The 18,639-nt window shown below is 47.6% G+C and overlaps 1 protein-coding gene across 4 annotated transcripts in view; it reads right to left on the bottom strand.

Moving 5' to 3' along the window:
• SNED1 (sushi, nidogen and EGF like domains 1) overlaps window positions 1-18,639 on the bottom strand; it is a 199,539-nt gene that overhangs the window by 70,224 nt on the left and 110,676 nt on the right. For all 4 annotated transcript variants that reach the window (XM_073674536.1, XM_073674535.1, XM_073674537.1 and 1 more), the window contains one exon: window positions 18,444-18,557. In XM_073674536.1, coding sequence (XP_073530637.1) covers window positions 18,444-18,557 — 114 coding nt within the window. The remainder of the gene's footprint in view (window positions 1-18,443; window positions 18,558-18,639) is intronic.

The following is an 18,639-nucleotide window of genomic DNA, read 5'->3' as shown; positions in this document are numbered from 1 at the left end:
CGAAAAGAAAAGAAAGGGCGCATGTGTAGACTCACAGGGCTATTTAAATAATTTAAAAAGTGCCAGTACACTCACCTGTGATGGTTGTGTACGTCTACACAACCAAGATTAAGCGTGTGATTAATGAGGCTCCGGGTCACCTCTATTTGTAGTACCGTCCTGTCGGTGTTTGCCTCGCAACTCAGTGCTCCTCAAGTGGTCACACCTGATGAAGACGGCTTAGACCGTTGAAACGCGTTGTGGCAGTGGTATTGGAGGAAGAATAAAAGTCGGTTGCCATCTATTAAATTGTCCAGTATTCCTTTGGCGCTCCCTGAGACCGCTGCACCAGTGTTTACTTATAAACTTGTAAAAAACTCATGAAAGAATAAAATTACGTTAAAACCAAGCACACCATTGTTTTTCTTATGAAATTCTCAATAAGTTTGATGTCACATGACCCTCTTCCCATTGAAAAGAATAAAGTTGGATCCAAAATGGCCTACTTCAAAATGGCCACCATGGTCACCACCCATCTGGAAAAGTTTTCCCCCTCCCATATACTAATGTGCCACAAACAGGAAGTTGATATCACCAACCATTCCCATTTAATTTAGGTGTATTCATATAAATGGACCACCCTGTACTTTGGAGGGGTTGTTCCTTTCTCTCCACATCTATTTATTTTCTAGTTTGAAGATTTGGTGTTTTGTGCATAAACAAATATTTGTTTCTGCTTTTTAATTAATTTTATTGATGTTTGCATATTTATTTGTCCTATTTAATAACGTTTCACACTTTTAGTATTCAGGTTGCTTAGTCCATTATATGGGTACCGGTGCATGTCTTTGCCAAGAATAATCTTTTAGTGCGGAGTATTTTTTTCTCTTTCTTGGTTTATTGCACAGAATCATTACAATTGGTTGTCCCGATCTCTCTTGTTTTCTACATTCTAATATCATTGCAGCTCAAGGCAGTCGAATAGACAAGAACAGCAGGGGTTTTTTTTCAAGCCATTCACATACAATTTTTTACAGTAATGAAGACAAATTCCCTATTAAAGTGATTTGCAAAATTTTCCATGCTGGACACAATTATATAAAATCAATAAAAGTTTAGTTACTCTTTAAAAAATCAAAGGGAAAGACTAGCAAAGGAATGGAGAATAAAGATTTCTATAATCTATGGAACAGAACCCCACAATCTTATAGAGTTGTTAGGAAGAATGCAACAATCCAATAAACACATCTATCATATTACACCAGTGAAATATATTGGAATAAAAACGCTAAATCTTAGTATTTACTGGAAGTTCAAGATGAGTAAATAGTTCTTGATCTGGTGAGTCATAGAACAACCAAAACTGTAAAGGTCATGTCCAGTCACAATTCATGGGCCACGACTCCAGGCAGTTTAGAAATGTTATTTCAGGAAATCTTTTCATTGAGATCCATGAAACTAAGATTAAAGTCTATTTCATGTCTGTAGTATCTTATTTGTGGAAAGGTTTAACCCCTTAAGGACCTAGCCAATTTTGGTCTTAAAGAGAACCTTTTGTATAGTACAAAAGAGGGATTTTTGGTACTCACCGTAAAATCTCTTTCTTGGAGCCTTCATTGGGGGACACAGGACCATGGGGTGTATGCTGTTGTCGCTAGGAGGTTGACACTAGGCAAAAAAAGAATAAGCTCCTCCTCCGCAGTATACACCCGCCTACAGGCACCAAGCTCACCAGTTAGTGGCTAAAGCAGTAGGAGGAACATAAAACAATTAACTATGCAATGCCCAAAGGGGCACAACCGTGAAAACTAAATTAGATGCCCAACAGGGCCAACTGTACCTATGCCCAAAATCAGGGAGGGTGCTGTGTCCCCCAATGAAGCCTGATGGTTTACAGCCCAAGAGGCCCCCACCGCCCGGGTGGAGTGAGCCCTTACCCCCCGAGGGGGAGATTTGTCTGAGACACGATATGCCTCCAAAATGGTCGAACGTATCCAACGGGCGATGGTTGACTTGGAAGCAGGAAGACCCTTGCGACGCCCCTCAGGGATGACAAACAGGGCGTCCGGACGCCGAAGGGAAGCAGTTCTAGAAAGGTACACACGTAAAGCTCTGACCAGATCCAGTTTGTGCAGGTATTTCTGACTCGCCCCCTGGGCCGTGGGGCACTCGAGACCAGACTTCAGGGCAATGCTGGGAGTAGTAGTGGCGACCCGGTCCCGTGGCTCAGGGTGGTCAGACCAGTGGTAGTCAATGATGTGTTTTAGGTAATGCCCGACTACGTCACCCGTGGATTGCGGTCAGGGAGGACCGCCGCTGCAAGGCAGACAGCTGAGGCTGGTGTTGGGGATGCAGCAGGGAATAGTACAATTCCCCACGGGAGGAGTGTAGCCTCAGGGCAGTGTGATAGGACGCTGGGGGTGATGGTGCAGGCGCAGCAGTAACCACACAGAGTCCAATAATGCAGTCCAGGGTCTTTTACTGATCTTATCATAGATCCAACAGGAGTACAGGGTAGGAATGGATCTGGGTGTCTGAGGGAATTCGGGCGAGCTCTGCTAGTCAGGGTGAGTGGGTAGGCCTACCATTCTCTTTCTGCCCTTGCTGACTATCTCCCCCTTTAGTGGTATGATAGCCCACGTCCCTGAGCTTGCCGTGTACTACGCCTGTATGGCTTGCGACTCGGGCCTTAGGTACCTGTAGCTTCTCCGTGCTGTACTGGTCCCTCTGTGTGGCGGAACCTCCAGGCTTCTTAGGCCAAGGGACCTAAAATCCCTCGCGGGTAGATGATCTGCTGCAGGACTTGCAATCCTGACAGCCTCGGACCCCAGTGTCCGGTATGTAGTTTCTCTCGTCGCCTCTGTCCTGGCTTTCTGCTCCTACTTTGCCTCCTGGACTCCTCAGCTGCGGCTGACCTGTCCCTCTCTTCTGGGAACCCTTCTGGATACTTCAGAAGTGGGTCCTGGTCTCTCTAACCCTGCCCTCAGTACCAGTTTTTATAGGGGCAGCCTGCTCCCCCTACTGGCCTGGGACAGGAGGTGCGGCATGCAAAAGGTCCATGACCAGAGAACCTCCCTCCTGCTCTCAGACCCAGCCTTACAAGTTTGTGGCATCCAGGCCTGGGGTGACACATTTCTCCCGTGGGTGCACTGGGGCCGGGCAGAAGAAAGGCAAAACAATGTCCTCATTGATGTGGAAACAGGAGACTACTTTTGGCAAAAAGGAAGGCACTGGCCTGAGCACTACCTTGTCTTGATGGAAGACCAGAAAAGGCGACCGACAAGAGAGGGCTGCGAGCTCTGCAACCCTCCTAATAGAGGTAACAGCCACCAGAAAAGCCACCTGCCAGGAGAGAAGAGAGGCTGAGATGTCCTGAATGGGTTCAAACGGGGGCAGCTGAAGGACGCTCAGGACCATACTAAGGTCCCATGGATCCACCGGGGGGCAATAAGGCGGCGCCAGGTGAGCCACCCCTTGTAGAAACGTCTTGACCTGAGGACGAAAAGCCAAGTTACGTTGGAATAGAATGGACAAGGCCGAAACTTGGCCTTTGAGAGTGCTTAGAGAGAGTCCCGCTTCCAGGCCAGACTGAAGAAAGGCCAAAATGACAGGTAGCGAAAAGGACATGGGAGCTAGCTGATCCTTCTTGCAGTGACGAAAAAAGGCTCTCCAGGTTCTGTGGTATATGCGCGAGGTTGCGGGTTTCCTGGCACTAATTAGGGTCTAGATGACGTTGTCCGCAAAACCCGCCTTCTTCAACACTGCGGCCTCAACGGCCATGCCATTAAATTCAGAGAACGAGAACTCTGATGAAGAATAGACCCCTGAGAGAGGAGGTCCGGACGGTCCGGTAGTCTCCAGGGGGAGTCGACGAGCAGGTTTACTAGATCTGCGTACCAGACGCGTCTGGGCCAATCCAGGGCTACTAGAATTACCGGTACTCCTTCTGTCTTGATCTTTTTGACGACCCGAGGGATCAATGGTAGAGGGGGAAAAAGATAGGGCAGCTGGAACTGAGACCATGAAATGACTAGCGCGTCCTGAGCGATCGCAAGGGGATCGCGGGACCGGGCTACAAAGGATGGAACCTTGTGGTTTAACCGAGATGCCATGAGGTCGACGTCCGGGGTGCCCCATCGTAAGCAAATCTGATGGAACACCTCGGGATGGAGAGACCATTCTCCTGAGGCAAGGCCCTGCCGACTGAGAAAGTCGGCTGCCCAATTGTCGACCCCCGGAATGTAGACTGCTGAGATTGCCAGAACTGTGTTCTCGGCCCAAACTAGCACTCTTGCCACCTCTTTCAAGACTGACTTGCTGCGCGTTCCTCCCTGACGGTTTATGTACGCCACAGCCGTGGCGTTGTCCGATTGTATGCGGACTGGGAGCCCTGCAAGAATATCCTGCCAGTGACGCAACGCCAGGTAGATCGCCTTTATCTCCAATATATTGATCGGTAGGGAGACTTTGTGGGGACTCCAACGGCCCTGCACCGTGTGGTGAAGGAAGACTGCCCCACAATCAATGAGGCTGGCATCGGTCGTGACCACCTGCCAGCGAAGCGGTAGGAAGGAGCTCCCGGGTCCGAAGGAAGAAGGGCGAGTCCACCATATTAATGACCTTCTCACATGAAGAGGTAACCTGATGCGTCGATCTAGAGACGACGGTATCTTGTCCCAAGCCGACAGAAGGGCCAGTTGAAGAGGCCGGGTATGAAACTGGGCAAACGGCACTGCTTCCATATCTGCCACCATTTTTCCCAAGACACTCATGCACAGGCGAAGACGGTGTGGACTTGGGTCGGAGAGAAGGTGAATCCCCCGACGGAGAGAGTTTCTTTTCCCTCGGGAGAAGGACCCGGGCATGGGTCGTGTCGAACTGCATCCCTAGAAAGGTTAAGCGTTGAGATGGGACCAGGGAGGATTTGTCTGTGTTGATCAGCCAGCCTAACCGAGAGAGCACGTTCAGGGTGATCTGGAGACTGTGGAGACAGTCCCTGAACGTGGGACCCTTGATCATTAGGTCGTCGAGGTACGGGATAATTACAACCCCCCTGGCTCGTAGAATGGCCATGACCGTCGCCATTACCTTTGTGAAAACCCTCGGGGCAGAGGCAAGCCCGAAGGGGAGAGAGGTGAACTGGTAATGTGCGTTCTGGAAGGCAAATCGAAGGAACTTCTGATGTGGTGCGCAGATTGGGATATGAAGACACGCATCCTGAATGTCCACTGAACATAGATATTCCCCGGCCTCCATCGAGGCGATTACCGACCTGAGGGACTCCATTCTGAAGTGCCGTACGCGTACCTGTCGGTTTAGTTGTTTGAGGTCTAGGATCGGACGTAGTGAGACGTACTTTTTTGGAACGACGAAAAGATTGGAGTAAAAACCTGAAAACCTTTCCTGAAGGGGGACTGGAACTAAGACTCCTGAGCGCAGAAGGGAGGCAATGGCCTGAAGGAAACCGGGAAGCAGAGATGGATGCGGGGGGCGGGACCTGAGAAATCGTGTTCCTGGTATGGCGTTGAACTCTATCTTGTAGCCGGAGGTCACAATCTCCTTGACCCAGGCATCCTCTATTGCCAAGACCCAATGGTCTCGGAACAGAAGTAGACGGCCGCCCACCCTGGGAGAAATCCCAGGTGGGAGTGACCCGTCGTGCTGAGGAAAATCTGTTGGATCGTGATCGGGATCCAGAGGGCTTGGAAGAGCGACCCTTTGCGCGCCAGTTGGGAGTGGGCCTAAAGGTAGGATTACGTCTCTCTTGCTGTGCTGGGGTACGGTCCTGTTGAGAGGAGGGTCCCGGTTGAGCGAACCGATGAAAGGACCGGAACTGAAGGGAACGTTTCCTAGGAAAAGGGCGATTAGGTCTCGGCTGGGGAAGGGAAGTGCTCTTGCCCCCAGTGGCATCAGAGATGATCTGGTCTAACTTAGACCCAAACAGCCTGGAGCCCTGAAAAGGGAGATTTGTTAGTGATTTTTTGGAGGCCGGGTCAGCGTTCCAAGCCTTCAGCCAAAGAATCCTACGTATAGCGATGATATTGTTAGACGTGGGCTGAACAGGTAGCGGCGTCAAGGGACGCCGTGAGCAGATATTTCCCTGCGTGGGCGATCTGATCCGCTAGGTCAGCCAGATCATCTGGGGAAGCCCGCGTGAGGATGCCCAGCCTAAGCTGTTCGGCCCATGCGGAGACTGCTTTTGATACCCAAGTTGAGGCGAAGGAAGGACTCAGGGAGGTGCCAGCAGCCTCAAAGGCTGACTTAGCCAAGGCCTCAACCTGTCTATCCGTAGTGTCCTTGAGGGAGGAACCGTCTGGAAGAGACAGTACCGTCTTAGCCGAGAGACGAGAGACAGGAGGATCCACAGAAGGGGACTCCGTTCATCTGCTGACGAGGTCGTGGTTAAAGGGGTATAGCATGTCTAACTGTTTCTTTCCAGTGAAGCGCTTTTCTGGATGCTCCCACTGTTTCTGAAAGACACCATGAAATTCTGAATGGTTAGAAAAGGTGCGTGCCGGGCGCTTGATTCTCTTGAAGGAAACGGAGTAGTCCTGAGAAGGGCTCTCGTCCTGTTTAACATGCAGAGTCTGATTGACGGCCGATATAAGGCTGTCAACCATGTCCTGGATTCTAGAATATTGGTCCGTGTCGGATCCAGAGTCAGACTCTGATGCCGTGTCTGATCCCGGAGCGACCCGGAGGTGTGAGATGCAGGGAGCAATTTGGAGTTTGGAGAGCTGGAAGATGAACTTGTGTGAGTCCGTTTCTGAGAACGTGCCCTCGGTCTGCCCTTAGGAGGAGAGGGCAGGGGTGCCTGTGAATCGTCCGTGGGAACGTTCGGAGCACTGGTGGCTGTGGATAGCATGGGCAAGCGTTCTAGGACCTGCACCTGAGATTGAGATACCTTGGTGAGGTCAGAGACAGACTGGGACATAGCAACAGCCCACTCCGGAGGAGGGAGAGTTACTTCGTCCTGGGCGGCAGGGGGATCTTGGGGTGCCAGCATGGTGGGAGGCTTGCAGGTCGAGCAGAAAGCCGTTGTCAGACCTGCGGGCCACTTAGTACTGCAAAGAGCAGAGACGTAGTATGTGACTGTGTGAGCGGGACGGACAGAAAGCTCCCTGGGTTTGGGCATATGTGCCTAACCAGGAATACTGCAGAGGAGGGAGCCTGTGGACAGGAAAGGGTGTGTGTAGGTGACAGAGCAGGGCCTACCCGGTCTGGAATGTCCACGGTCCCGTATCCCCCCGTCGGAAACTCCGGAGCTGCGGAGACAGGAGCAGGGCTGCGGTGATTAGACAGTCAGACAGAGTGATGCTGCCGGAGCCAGATCAGAGAGCAGCGTAGAGGGGCGGGGCAGGAGCAGAGCGTGCTGCCCTGAGTAACCTAGGGGAGCCGAGGCTCTGATAGGCAGAAGGAATGGAGGCGGGCTTAAGAACCCAGCCGCTGATAGGTCCCCGGGAGAACTGTGGGCGTGGCGGAAGCATCACATTGCTCCTCGGTCCTGATTGGCCGATTGCCGGAGGGAGCGTATACCCGCCGGTAAGAGGAACGTCCCACCCGAGACGCCCCCCGACGGAGAAAGCGCGGGCAGATTTGCTGTGCAAAAAGGAAAAAGGGGGGGTTGTGTGGGATGCCATGCTGCGGGAGATGCCATGAAGATGCGAGGAGAGAGGGCGTGGCCAGGGAAGCGCTGCTGTAAGTGAGCGTCGGTGGAGGTGTGATGCCCCCATTAATAATCCACGGGATTTATAGGACCCGCTGGCAGGCAACTCTGTGCCATATCCAGTGTTCTGAGGGACCTGGGGGGCTGAGGTTGTAAGGCAGCAGGAGTGGGAGGGATTACCTTTGTTAGAGGTCCCGATGCCTCTTCTTCCTCTCCCCTTCTGAGGATGGTCACAGGAGGTCCTCCGTGGATAGGGGGGATCCTGGCTCTTCCTCCTTCCCGCACTGACCGGTACTGGACAGTGCAGGAGACTGTGTCGACCCCAGAATCTGGGGGAAGGTCACCGCAGTGACCACCGTCTCCCTCCCAGGCCGCTCCGAGGAGGGGGCTGGGGTGGGGAATAGGCAAGGACTGGCTACCGGGAATCAATGTCCCCCAATGAAGCGATAAAGAAAGATAACGTTCTTGGCAGGGCATCATCCTGTGTAAACAATGGCAGCCGATACACACCGTACAATCTATTATAGATCGTACATGTCAATTATATGGCATGGTGAAATCCATAAATAAATAAAATGAATAAAACTATTTCACATTCTTTTCATGCCTCTTAGAAAAAAATGAATTAAAGTGTTCAAAAAGCCATATATACCCAAAAATATAAATCAGCAAAAACTACAGCTTGTCCTGCAGAAAAACAACCCCTTACAGAATTTCGTCTACAGAAAAATGAAAATGTTATGTGCATCATAACTTCAAAAACTTTAAAAAAAAAGGTTTTTTTTTGCTTTAAAGTAGCAAAGCATAAAAAACCTATATAAATTTGCCATTGCTGTGATCTTATCAACCTGTAGAATAAAAAGAACATGAAAATACTTAACTAGTAATACCAATAAAGTCCAGAAAAAAAATCCTAGTACAGGACTCATGCATATATTTATACAGTGGGTGAAATAAGTATTGAACACGTCACCAATTTTCTAAGTAAATATGGTGTTTCTAAAGGTGTCATTGATGTGAAATTCACACCAGATGTCAGTAACAACCCATCCAATCCACACAGGCAAATAAATCAAACCATAGATATCCATAAATTAAGTTATGTGTAATAATGAGAAATGACACAGGGAAAAAGTATTGAACTCACTTACTGAAATGTATTTAACACTTCGTACAAAAGCATTTGTTGATGATGACAGCTTCAAGACACCACCTGTATGGAGAAACTAGTCGCATGCATTGCTCAGGTGTGATTTTGAGACACTTTTATAGGCCATCAGTTGAACCAGCTGATATTGTGCTGTTAGCTAATAGTTTGCAAGGACTTTCAGCCATTACAGGGAAATTTGCGTAATGTTATATGGTTTACTTCTACCACCTATTATATAGAGATAGGGTTATGTTATTTGTTGTACTTTGCTGCCATCTACTGGCCGTTGTGATAAAATGTTTTTCATGTATTATGATTGTGATTTCCCATAATACCTCTTTCTACAACTCCTCCTATCTTGTTTGCTCACATCCTTTCTTGTGGTCAGTGCCATCTAGGGCAACACGTGCATCAGGACTGAAAAGACGGATTTTGGTAAGACCTTACCTGTAAAATCCTTTTCAGCGAAGGAAGGAAGGGAGACACGGATCCATTACTAGTGGGTAGGCGGAGCCCCATAGGATAGTTCACCTCAGATTTATAAAAAGTGACGACCGGCCCCTCCAGCTTAGGCTCCTCCTACTCCCATGTTCCTCAGTTCGTACACAAGCTAAGGAAGAGCAGATAACACCAGCGGAACAACACAACCCCTTCTGAAAAATCAGAAATGTGAGAGAACAGGTTATACATATAACAGAAAGAACACACAGTCCCAGGCACTACTCACTGGACCTGACAACTGCGATGAGCTGGCAATGCTGGAACAGAGCCCTAGCGTGCCGACCCCAGTCCCGATGACCGCCATCAGAGAGGAGTCGCGCCGCATCTGGAAAAACAATAATGCACTTCTGCCCTGGGAGGGTGCTGTGTCTCCCTTCCTTCCTTCGCAGAAAAGGATTTTACAGGTAAGGTCTTACCAAAATCCGTCTTTCAGCAGCAGAAGGGAAGGAAGGGAGACGCAGATCCATTACTAGTGGGACGTACCAAAGCAGTCCAGAACTCAAGGGTGGGAAACAGTGGCAGAATCGCCAATACCCCAACAACTTAGTGAAGCGCACAACAAGCGTTGAAACTAGATAAAGAGATAACCTAAACCACCGCCGCCTGCAGGACCCTGCGTCCCAAGGCAGCATCGGCGGAAGCACTCACGTCCACTTTATAAAATTTAGTAAAAGTGTGAACGGAGCGCCAGGTAGCCGCCCGGCAGAGCTGCGCTGCCGAGGCCCCCTGCTGAAAAGCCCACGACGAACTAACAGCTCTCGTGGAATGAGCTCGAACCTTAACCGGACAAGGCTCGCCCTTGAGCCGGTACGCTTCCAGGATAGCCGAACGTATCCACCGAGCTATAGTATCCTTGGAGGCCCGCTGACCATGCCGACGACCAGCAGGAATCACAAAAAGAGAGTCCGACTTCCGAAACCCTTGCGTGATTGACAGATAGAACTTCAAAGCCCGCACCAAATCCAACGAGTGCAAGGCTCGCTCCTTTGGACTTTTCGGATTCGGACAGAGGGAGGGCAACACGATGTCCTGATTGACGTGGAAACACGACACCACTTTAGGCAAAAAATCGCCACGGGTACGAAGCACCACTTGATCCGGGTGGAACTCCAGAAAAGGGGGCGAGCAAGACAGTGCCGCCAACTCAGAAACCCGTCTCAAGGAGGTGACCGGCACCAGGAAGGCCACCTTCCAAGAAAGTAAGTAAAGCGTAGTTGAATCCATAGGCTCAAACGGTCCATGCTGAAGAGCCTCCAAGACTAGATTGAGCCGCCAAGGAGCCACAAACGCCCTCCGAGGCGGAAACTGACGTGCAACCCCGCGAAAAAATGAGCGCACATCCCTGCGCGAGGCAATAGCCTTCCGAAAAAGCACAGATAGTGCAGATACCTGACCCCGCAAGGTACCAACCGCCAGACCCTTGGACAAACCACATTGCAGAAAAGCCAAGAAGTTGGGGATGGAAAAAACCCTCGGGTTCCTTGACGATTCAGAACACCATGAATAGAAGGCCTCCAAAATTCTGTGATAAATCCTGGTCGTAGCTGGACCTCTGGCCGCCCGTAAGGTGGCAATGACCTCGGCCGAAAACCCACGATGGGTCAAGATCTCGGTCTCAAGTGCCACGCCGTCAAACGAAGCGACTTCAGGTCCGGATGACGAATGGGCCCTTGGGATAACAGGTCCGGGCGAAGAGGCAGTGGAAACGGAGGCGCCGCAAGAAGAGACACCAGCGTTGAATACCACGCCCTCCACGGCCAATCCGGCGCCACCAAAATTGCCGGAATCCGTTCGAGTTTGATCCACCGGATGACCAGAGGAAGCAAGGATACCGGCGGAAACACGTAGATCAGCTCAAACTGGTCCCACGGGGCCACCAGAGCATCTACCGCCACAGCCTCCGGGTCCCTTGACATAAACGTCGGAATCCTGGCGTTTAGCCTGGATGCCATCAAGTCCACCTGGGGAGTCCCCCAACGGGAGCACAGCAGTGTAAAAACTTCCGGATGAAGACTCCATTCTCCGGGATCCACCTGCTCGCGACTGAGGAAGTCCGCCGTGATATTCAGCACTCCTGGGATGTGAATCGCGGAGATGGCTGGGACCCTGGACTCGGCCCATACCAGGATCCGAGAGACCTCCATCATGAGTCTGGAACTCCTTGTCCCGCCCTGATGGTTGATATACGCGACCGCTGTCGCATTGTCCGTTTGAATCTGGACCGGCAGACCGCTCAAGGGGATCGTCCAATGTCGGAGGCAGAGAAAAATCGTCCTCAACTCCAGGTTGTTGATCGGCAGAGACGACTCCTCTGACGACCAGACCCCCTGAACCCAGAGATCGTTCCAAACCCCCCCCCCAGCCAGTCAGGCTGGCATCGGTGGTAATGACCGACCACCGTGGGAGGAGGAAGGATTTTCCCAGGGATAAAGCCTCCGAACGTAACCACCATCCAAGAGACTCTCGCACCCTGCGGGAGATACCGACACAGCGATCTAGCGAAGCCGGCGATCGGTCTCAACGGGTCAGAATAAGATTTTGGAGACCCCGGGAATGAAATTGTGCAAAAGGTACCGCTTCCATTGCTGCCACCGTCAGACCCAGAAGGCGCATACACTTCCGAAGGGGCATTGCCATTGCTGACCTCATAACCTGTACATGGTGTCGAAGGTTCGCTTGTTTGTCCGGAGGCAGGGACACCACCGCTCGGACCGTGTCGAAATGCATCCCCAAGAACAGGATTGACTGCGACAGCTCCAAAGACGACTTCTTCCAATTGACCAGCCACCCGAAGACCTCCAGGTGCTGAAGGGAGAGATCGCGAGCCGTTACCGCCTCCTCCGCTGTGGATGACACAATCAACAGGTCGTCCAGGTAGGGAGAATCGTAACTCCTTGCTTTCGAAGGAGCGCCATGAGCGGCGCCAGAATCTTTGTAAAAACCCTGGGCGCCGAGGCCAACCCGAATGGTAGGGCCACAAACTGGTAATGGGCCTGGCCTATGGCGAACAGCAGGAAGCGCTGGTGAGCCCTGCCGATAGGGACATGTAAATAGGCGTCGCGGATGTCCATCAACACCAAAAAATCGTGCTGCGATAGGACCGCCACGACAGAGCGAAGAGACTCCATACGGAATTTTCGGGTCCAGACATGCAAATTCAAATCTTTGAGGTCCAGAATAGGGCGAAACTTGTCCTCCTTTTTGGGAACCACAAAAAGGTTGGAGTAAAACCCCCTTCCCTGGTCCTCCGGCAGAACCGGAATCACCACACCCTGCTGCAGAAGAGAGTCGACCTCCTGCAGCAGAGCGGCAGCTAGCTTGGGCTCGGATGGGATGCGTGACTGACGAAACCTGTTCGGGGGTCGAGAATGAAACTCTATGAAATAACCTTCCGACATAACCTGCGTCACCCAGGCGTCCGATACGTGTGACGCCCAAATAGACCCGAATTGTAGAAGACGACCTCCCACCCGAGAGCCCTCGAGAGGGTTCCTGGTGTCAGTCCGCTTTAGCGGGCTTTTTGTCAACCTCCCGCTTGTCCTGACGGAAATGTTGTTTCCAGGGAGTAAGGGATTTCTGGGAGGACTTCTTTCCGGAAGACGAGGGACGATCCGATCTCCAAGAAGGCTGACCGAACCAACCCCGGGGCCGAAAGGACCGACGACCACTACCGGCACTTGACCTGCCGGACGTAGTAACCGCTGCCTTTCGCTGCGGCAAGGCCGTATCTTTGGCCTTAGCTTTAGCAATCAGCTCCGTGAGGTCCGAACCAAACAGCTGACCTCCCTTGTACGCCAGATTCAGCAAACCCTGTTTGGATACTGTGTACCGGTCCACTGTTTAAGCCACAGTGCTCTCCTGACAGAGACGGCCGAGGATTGAGCCCTGGACATCACCGCAGTAGTACCAGCACTGCGTCCCTGCCATATCGGGCCGCTTCTTCCAAGAGCTGGAAAGGCCTTTCCACTTCAGACAGTGGAGTTCCATCTTGCCATGCCGACCGCAGCTGATCCAACCACCGCAGTGAAGCCTCACCAGCCCACATGGCCCCCAAGGCCGCTCGGAATCCGTGACCCGCAGCCTCATAGATGGACTTTGCCGCTGACTCCGTCCTTCTGTCCAGCGGCCGCTGGGGGCACTCCATAAGAGCACTTACCCAGCTGAGCGCCACAGGGACCCCCAGGGATGTGTGGCGCCGTGGCCCTTGCTCTCCCCCATGGCGGAGCGTGCAGGGACCCCACAAGAGCGGTGTGCGTCTCCGCCAGGGAGCGCCCTGTATCCCCCGGGGCCAGCAGGGTTCTGCGGGGACCTCCTTAGGGGGTACGCAGATCCGCCAGGGGAGGGTCAGGGGTCAGGGGTCCCAGCAGCGCTGAGTCCCCCTGAGACCTCTAGACCACGGGGGGCCAGGTCTCCGGATAAAAATAATAAAATCTTCTGAGGAGCTGCAAAGGCAGCGACTATCCTCTGTGACCTCAAATTTAAAACTGAGGAACATGGGAGTAGGAGGAGCCTAAACTGGAGGGGCCGGTCGTCACTTTTTATAAATCTGAGGTGAACTATCCTATGGGGCTCCGCCTACCCACTAGTAATGGATCTGTGTCTCCCTTCCTTCCCTTCTGCTTCTGAAAGAGGATTCTCCAGTTACCTCTAACCTCAACCTCTACCCTCCATGTTCTACCTCATCTGCATCTCTTCATCTTCCCTGACATCTTACCTCATCTCGCCAAGGTACTATCAATAAAACCTGTTAAAATTCATCACTGCATCGTCCTTCCGGACTAACCACATGCAGCTGGTCAAGAATAGGAGCAGAGGTAAGCAAGTAATACTACCTGCCATTGCATGTACATACATCCGTGCTCACATCCCTCAGACACATCTCACCCACGTGCATCGGTGGCAGAATAGATATCATTATTCACTAAGTGGTAGAATTTCGCTGATGAAGCACGTTTTGCGAAACGCAAGTGGGGTTGGCTGAGCATCATGATCTCCCCTAATTTTTTCATTGGTATTATGGTATAAATTATGTATTGCATGTGCATATGTTGTTCACTTGATGCATCTTTCATCATCATGACTGCCACCACGAATAATTATTTCTGATGGCATTCTGAATTATTACCTTTGTGTGTCAGTATATTATGTGTTTCATTACCGACTGATATTTTATGGTACTGTCTGACACCTTGCACATTTTATATTTTGCATAGGCAATAGGCATACATGTCTTTTTGTCCCTGGTGCCACTTATACATGTTTATCGCACCATATGCACATGCATACGTTTATACGTTTACTATATACATATATAATTTTTACTCATATGTACATATAACCATATCTTGGGGTCTTTAACGCTGCCACTTTGGTTTTCTTTTTCTTCACATTATGTGAATTTTGTGTAATGTTTTTACCATTATTTTTGTTAATAAAGTATGTAATTAAACTAACTGTAAACAGCGCTTAAATAAAATAAATTCAGAATTAAATTTTTGTAATTAATTTTCCCTTCCAAACAGTGTTATAAAAATTATGTCAATAAATAATGATTGTACACAAAATTATATAAATAAAAACTAGTTTGTCATCCAAAAAACAAGCCCTGACGGAAAGTTGTGAAACTTAAAGAGGTATCTCCAAGATCCCATCCCAATATGTAGTAGGTGTAATAATAATATTAGCAAATATCTCCAATTACAAATGTAGTATAGTTTTTCGAATTCTGTATGTCTCTTTCCTCCTGTGCAAGCAGAAGTGCAGAACCTTTGTAATAATAATAACAATAATATTAGCAAATCCCTCGTATTAGAAACGTAGTATGGTTTTTTTGATTTGCGATGTCTCTTTCCTCATGTGCAGGCATTGTAGGACCTTAGGTATCCATGGTTACGACCACTGATCTAGTGACAGTTAGCTAGCTAGTTGATAGTGGTCGTAACCATGGATACTTAAGGTCCTACAATGCCTGCACATGAGGAAAGAGACATCGCAAATCAAAAAATCATACTATGTTTCTAATACGAGGGATTTGCTAATATTATTGTTGCTGTTATTATTATTATTACACCTACTACATATTGGAATAGGATCTTGGAGTTGCGAATACCCCTTTAAGGCTCTCAGAATAGGGCGATACAAAAATTTAGTGATTTTTTTCCAAGTGTGCATTTACTTTAGAAAATAATAAAACATACATAAAACTATTTTTAAATTTGGTATGGTCATATTAATACTGACTTACAAGATAAAGTTAACACTTTATTTCTCCAGCACAATTTTAAAATGCTAAATAAGTGTTAAAATTGCTGTTTTGTTTATATTCCTTCCCATAAAGAGTTAATAAAAGTTTGCTAATAAGTTATAGGTACACCAAAATGATTCCACTGACAGATACAACTAATCCCGAAAAAAAAAAAGCTCTCATACGACTATGTTGTCGAAAAATATAAATACCTTGGGGCTTCTAAAATGTGAAAAAAAAACAAAGCAAAAAAAAAAAAAAAACCTCTGTAATAAAAAGAAAACTGGCTTGGCATTTAAAAGGGTCATCTACTAGTTAGAAAATCAGTTCTTAAATGCTACAGACCCATGTAACATTTTTAATGTTGTGGGAGGAGAGTTTCTTTATTTTACATTTTTTGACTTTTATAGGCTCTTTGTTTCTCGGCACGCTCAACATTGATGTAATCTGTGTTAATAAATCAACTGAGGGTGGCTCAGAAAAAAAGATAAGAGTTACAAACTTTCGTGTCTGACCATCAGTTAATTGATTCTGCATTCTTAAGTAAGAAAAGAAAATTATCCCCAAAGATGAATAACCTCTTGAGGGTGCAGTCAGACAGCCGTATGACACAGATGACGATTGCATTGCAATGCTCGGACTGGCCGTCAGCTCTCCTGACCCGAGTGTGACAGCAGGTATTTCCATGTATTTCGGATCAGGAGAGCCGTTGGCCAGTCCGTGCACTGCGATGCGATCGTCATCCGTGTCCATCTGACTGCGCCGTTAAAGGAATATACTGTGATAATTGCGATATGATTTTCACCTTTTTTCCAGGATCACATAAAAATAAGAAACATTAAATATATAACCATCTAACAAATAAAAAGATAAATGTTTTGAACAATATATATTTCCATTCTGATTTTTTTCCACTTATATTAAAAAAAGCTATAAAATAATAAAAAAAAAAAGTTAAAAGTGCAAAATGATGACAACATCTATTTAATACGCTGGCATTTATATAGTGTGAAGTGACAATACCAGCATGTTGTAACAAAAACTAAACTCTCAGCCAAGAATAAATAACTTCCAATACATTTCAAAACTAAAAAAAAAATAAGTAAAGTATATTATAAATTACTGCGCATTGAAGTAACTGTTCACATTTTGCCAATGTGTCATTAGTCACTCATTAAACCTTAACTCATTAAAGGGTATTTCCACACAAATGAGAAAGGAGCATATGCCATAAATCAGAAGATACAGTAACAGCCAAGGTTTAGCAATTGAGCTTTTATTTATTTTTTTCCTTGAGTGTTTTGCCATTTTTCTATGATGATTGCTCTATTAATACAAATGAGGCTGTGTTAGTCCCAAAGTGACAACATAAGCATTCATTTACCTGTAACAATTTATAATCATTTAGTTGTATTTATATTTTTCAATAGATGGAGTTTAGTTTATGATATGATGTTACACCCCGGCATAGATCGCACAGTACAACCATCAGAATGGCATCCACAACATCACCTCATCCTATTACAGACACTTCAACCCTGATTCATCATTCATGTTTTTTTTTAAGTCACTTTCTTTTATTGTCTTGTGGAATTGCCTTTTTTGTGCCAAATGCTTCAAAATGGCGCCAGCAATTAATTAATTCAGCATAAAGTCAAATTTATTTTTTTTTTGCTTTGACCTAAATGTCACAAAAATGCTGGCATACTCAAGAACACATGGGGAGGATGAGGACTGGTGTGGAGCTGCTGCCAAATTTTGTGACTTTTTAACTCCTTCCCAACATGACGTTCAGTTGCATCATATGTATCGTCCCTGACTTGCTAAAGGCTCGCAATCCAAGCCTGCATTTTTCCCTGCAGATGATGGCTAAATTATTCAACCATCATTTGCCTCTAATAGCCGGAGGCGGAGCTCCAACAACGGCTGATAAATCTATTAAACGCAGCTTTCAATCACTGACTGCAGCATTTAACAGGCTCCCACAGGGGGACGCGTCATTCTATGCGCCCATTTGCGCGCCTAAAAACGTGATCGCAGGGTGCCGATGGGTTCCCATGACAGCTAGGGAGGGGTCTGCTGAAGACCCTGGGTCTGTCATTACAGAGCACCTGTGAAAGCGAGCCTGGCGTCTATAGGAGACTGTCAAGTCCCCTAGAAGCACTAAGAAATACAGTAAAAAGTGAAAAAAAGTTTTTAAAGTTAATAAAAAAAAATTAAAGTCATCCCCCTTTTGCCCCATTAAAATTAAAGCAAAAAAAATACACATATTTAGTATCACTACATTTGTAAAAGTCCGATCTATGAAAATGAAAAATGAATTAATCCAATCGGTAAACAGCATAACGAGAAAAATAATCGAAAAGCAAGAATTATGTATTTTTGGCCATGGCAACATTGCAATAAAATGCAATAACGGGTGATCTGATCAAAACATCATATCTATCCGATAATGGTATCAGTAAAAATATTAGCTCAGGGCGCAAAAAATAAGCCCTCACACAGCACTATATTCTGAAAATTGAAAAAGTTAAGGGGCTTGGAAAATGGCAACAAAAGCTAATTTATTTTACAAATTCCAGAATTTTTTTTTCACTGCATGATAAAATAAATGGTGTCAATCAAAAGTACAATTCGTTCTGCAAAAAAAACCAAGCCTTTTATACGGCTATGAGGACGGAAAAATACAAAAGTTTTGGCTCTTGGAAGAAGGAAAGGAAGAAACGAAAATGAAAAAACTGAAATTGGCCACAGGGTAAAAGGGTTAAAACGTAGCAATTGATGAATCAGCCGAAAGCGCAAATGGAATAATGAATTATGTGGAAAAAAAGGGTTCAAAACTCACAAAACTAGACAAAAAACAGGTACAAAGGCAATGATATACAGAACTAGTAGATTCTCACCTGTCTCACAATGCACTCCAGTGAAGTCAGGGGTGCACACACAGATATAACCATCACCCATATCCTCGCAGGTACCACCATTGACACAAGGTGATGATAAGCATGGTCTGAACTCTGGGTATAGAGGGGGAAAAAACACAAAACAGCTCATAACAATCCAATAACAGAAGTCTGGTGGGTAAAATCATGATACCAT

Source organism: Phyllobates terribilis, unplaced genomic scaffold (genome assembly GCF_046119375.1).
Source record: "Phyllobates terribilis strain yellow unplaced genomic scaffold, ASM4611937v1 Scaffold_3__8_contigs__length_932513732, whole genome shotgun sequence".
Taxonomy (NCBI): Eukaryota; Metazoa; Chordata; class Amphibia; order Anura; family Dendrobatidae; genus Phyllobates; species Phyllobates terribilis.
The sequence above is the reverse complement of the archived record's forward strand: the minus strand, read 5'-3'. Positions and strand labels throughout refer to the sequence as shown.